The 2,789-nt window shown below is 49.4% G+C and overlaps 1 protein-coding gene across 1 annotated transcript; it reads left to right on the top strand.

Moving 5' to 3' along the window:
* Positions 1 to 131: 131 nt before the first annotated feature.
* Positions 132 to 2,036, top strand: TEOVI_000505800 (uncharacterized protein; the record flags this gene model as incomplete). Its single annotated transcript, XM_067222885.1, has 1 exon — positions 132 to 2,036. One exon carries the CDS (start codon positions 132 to 134, stop codon positions 2,034 to 2,036), a length of 1,905 nt encoding a protein of 634 aa, XP_067078986.1.
* Positions 2,037 to 2,789: the final 753 nt, after the last annotated feature.

Genomic DNA, 2,789 nt, shown 5'->3' with positions numbered 1-2,789 from the left:
ATATATATATATATATATATATACCTGTGGGCACGATCAGTTGTTTACTCAATCGTAAATACCCCAATATTGGGGCGCATTTACCGTGGCGGGTGCGGAAACTTTTCTAGTCCCTGGGGGGGGGTGGGTCTATGAGCGCCCGGGAAAGTGAGTCCAGGGATGGGGTGTCATGCGTTAGCTCCGTTGTTGAAGAAGAAACAACTTCCCCCTGGCGTCACAATGAGATTGAGCGGTACCTTCCCTACACGATTGGTAGGGAGACGGCGTACGTGGCCCTCGCTTCGCCGGATACGGTATCACCTGAAACATCTATTTCTGGACATTGTTCTACGTTTGCAAGGGCTACAAGCGAGGCTGATGGCCGCCATGGAGTCATTAGCGATGTTTATTGTGGCGATGGCGGTGGTGGTAGCGGCAGAACTGGTGGTTGCGATGTCGACAGGATCAGTTATGTCAACGATTGTGATGGAGCCGAATACAGTGGGGTGAAGACATCAAGTGTCACACCAGTAGCTGATAGCGTTCGTTCAATGGAATATGGGGTTGGTTACGGGTCGCCATTGCTTCATGATACTCAGGAACTGAGGGTGAGTTGGTGTTATCAGCGGGACGACAGAGCCGCGGGGGGGGACTTCACACCGGCTTTTACTGTCAGTCCGGTGATCACTCCGTGGCAGCACCCTGGAAATGGGCGAAAAGAAAGGGACGTGGTCAAAAGTGCACCATTGCCACCGAATTGTTGCTGGTTGTGGCCCGACATCCGAGAAGAGAAGGACGGTTCTTCTTCGTATGATGTGGGGTGGCGGGGGCTGAAGGTCACCGAAGGGGTCCCTCGGGTTAACTACACAGATGGTGTGCCTGACTACTTGGAGCCACTGTTATTTCGCGACCACTTACCTAAAAACAGTCTGAAAGGCACTGAGGGCCCTGCCGAGGGTCCGACACCTCGCACCCCTGGGAAGAAAGTAAAAAGGGTCCGATTCTCAGAGACAGTTGTTGGGTCTGTGTCGTTTGTGGAAACCCACAATGAAATTCAAGTGATAGTAGAGTCCCACTACCCATGGCTGGCGCTGGCAGGCTTGGCCATTGCTGTTACCTTGTTTGTGCTTCATTGGGGTGTAATCGCTGTTATTGCAGGCCCAAGGGAGGGGATAGAACGCATTACTGCCGTGTCGCTCGTAGACTTCGTGTCCAGCGGACTTGCTTCGTTGATCATGTTGCTTTTTTTAGCACTGCTGTGGCGCCCAGGCCGTGAGGAGGTAGATGTGATAAGTAGCTGCAGCGGTATTTCGCGTGTTATGTGTGTCGCTTTTTGCGGTGCGCTTGCCACTTTGTCACTTGTTTGCATGTTTATGTTTACTAACAGTGCGGTTGGTTTCGTCTGTTTCTGTTGCTGCCCTTTTGTTGGAACTCACCTCTATGAGGTGCTCAAGCTACACAATGTTCCACTTTTGAGTACTATGGCTTCCATTCTCATCGTGTGGGCCTTTGCTGCACTCGTCATTGGGTGTTTTGTTGAAGGTGACGACGTGACTTTTAGATGTCTTTGGCCCGTTGCCATAGCAATCAGCGGTGGCGCTGCTATGTGCGTTTATCTCTTTCAGTTTCGAAGTGTGGGAAGGGAGGTGAGTGGCCTGTTTCTTTCTTTTGTTACTCTCGTCACGGTAACGCTGATGCTGGCTTTAGCATCCTATGCCTCTGGTGGCTTCTCACTACCGACGCAGTCCACCCAATCTTCACTCTTTGTGTTAGTTATGACGGACTTTTCCTCGGTTCTCTTTAGCGTGTTCTTTTTGGTTTTATATCATTTGATTTATCACTGTAGTTCCCCCTTCTTTAGCCGGCTTTGTGTCCCGGGTAGTTTTGTTTTCGGTGGTGCAATTTCTTTGCTAATTTCCCGTCTTCTGCTCGATTCTGTCGTGTTTTGGCCGCTTGAGGCAACCGGCAGTATCCTCATGATGGCGGGGAGCGCATTGATTTTCGTCGCTGAGTACCACCAGTGGCAAAGCGCCGGGGCGATTGCGGGTGTTGAATGAAGAGGTTATTGGAGGGGAGCGTTGGTGGTGGTGGAGCTGAGGTTGGTACAGGATTTGAGGATTGCTGTTGCCGTTTTATCGCTTGTTACTGCCGCCTATGATAATAATTATATATATTCCGTGTATCATTTGTGGACGCTAAAAATCAAGTGCTGCCGGGAGCGTTGGGGTCTGGTGCCACGAAACGGTAATAAAAGGTAGCGGTAAGGGATGTAGAAGGCCACTACGCGCAGATATCACTACTGTTAGTTTAACTTTCTTTATTTAATGAGTGTATTCAGTTTTGCCACTATCGTTGTTATCTGTTCCATTGTTTCTGTCAGTCGTTGCCGGTGTTCTTTCTGGATTTGTGGATGGAAGGGTCATCCGCCACTTGTTTATTTGTATGTTCTACTGGTGAGCATTGTGCTGCTTCTATCTGGTAGAAGGTTGCTGTTAATCCCGAATGCTTTGGATGTTTATGTTTGCTTGTTTATTCGTTTTGGTGCGCACGGAGTGTGAGTATGAAAAGGAGAAGGAGGTTTTTTTTTCTTTCGTCCCGTTTTTTTGTTTCGGTGTGATGATCCAAGGAGTTCGTTTTCTCCCTTTTGTATCTCCTCGTGCCCATCACTTGGGGTAGTGGTGGTGTGCGCATGGGACTCGCCTGGGGGAAAACAAGCGGGACATGAGGAGAGGGATGGGGGTGAGGAGATGTGTTGATGTAAAACAAAACAACAGCAAAAACAACAATCCAAGCTGCTGATCGGGACGAAT

This window comes from Trypanosoma equiperdum (genome assembly GCF_001457755.1).
Source record: "Trypanosoma equiperdum strain OVI genome assembly, contig: ctg_1712, whole genome shotgun sequence".
NCBI classification, from domain to species: domain Eukaryota; phylum Euglenozoa; class Kinetoplastea; order Trypanosomatida; family Trypanosomatidae; genus Trypanosoma; species Trypanosoma equiperdum.
This window is presented reverse-complemented; position numbering and strand designations above follow the sequence as displayed.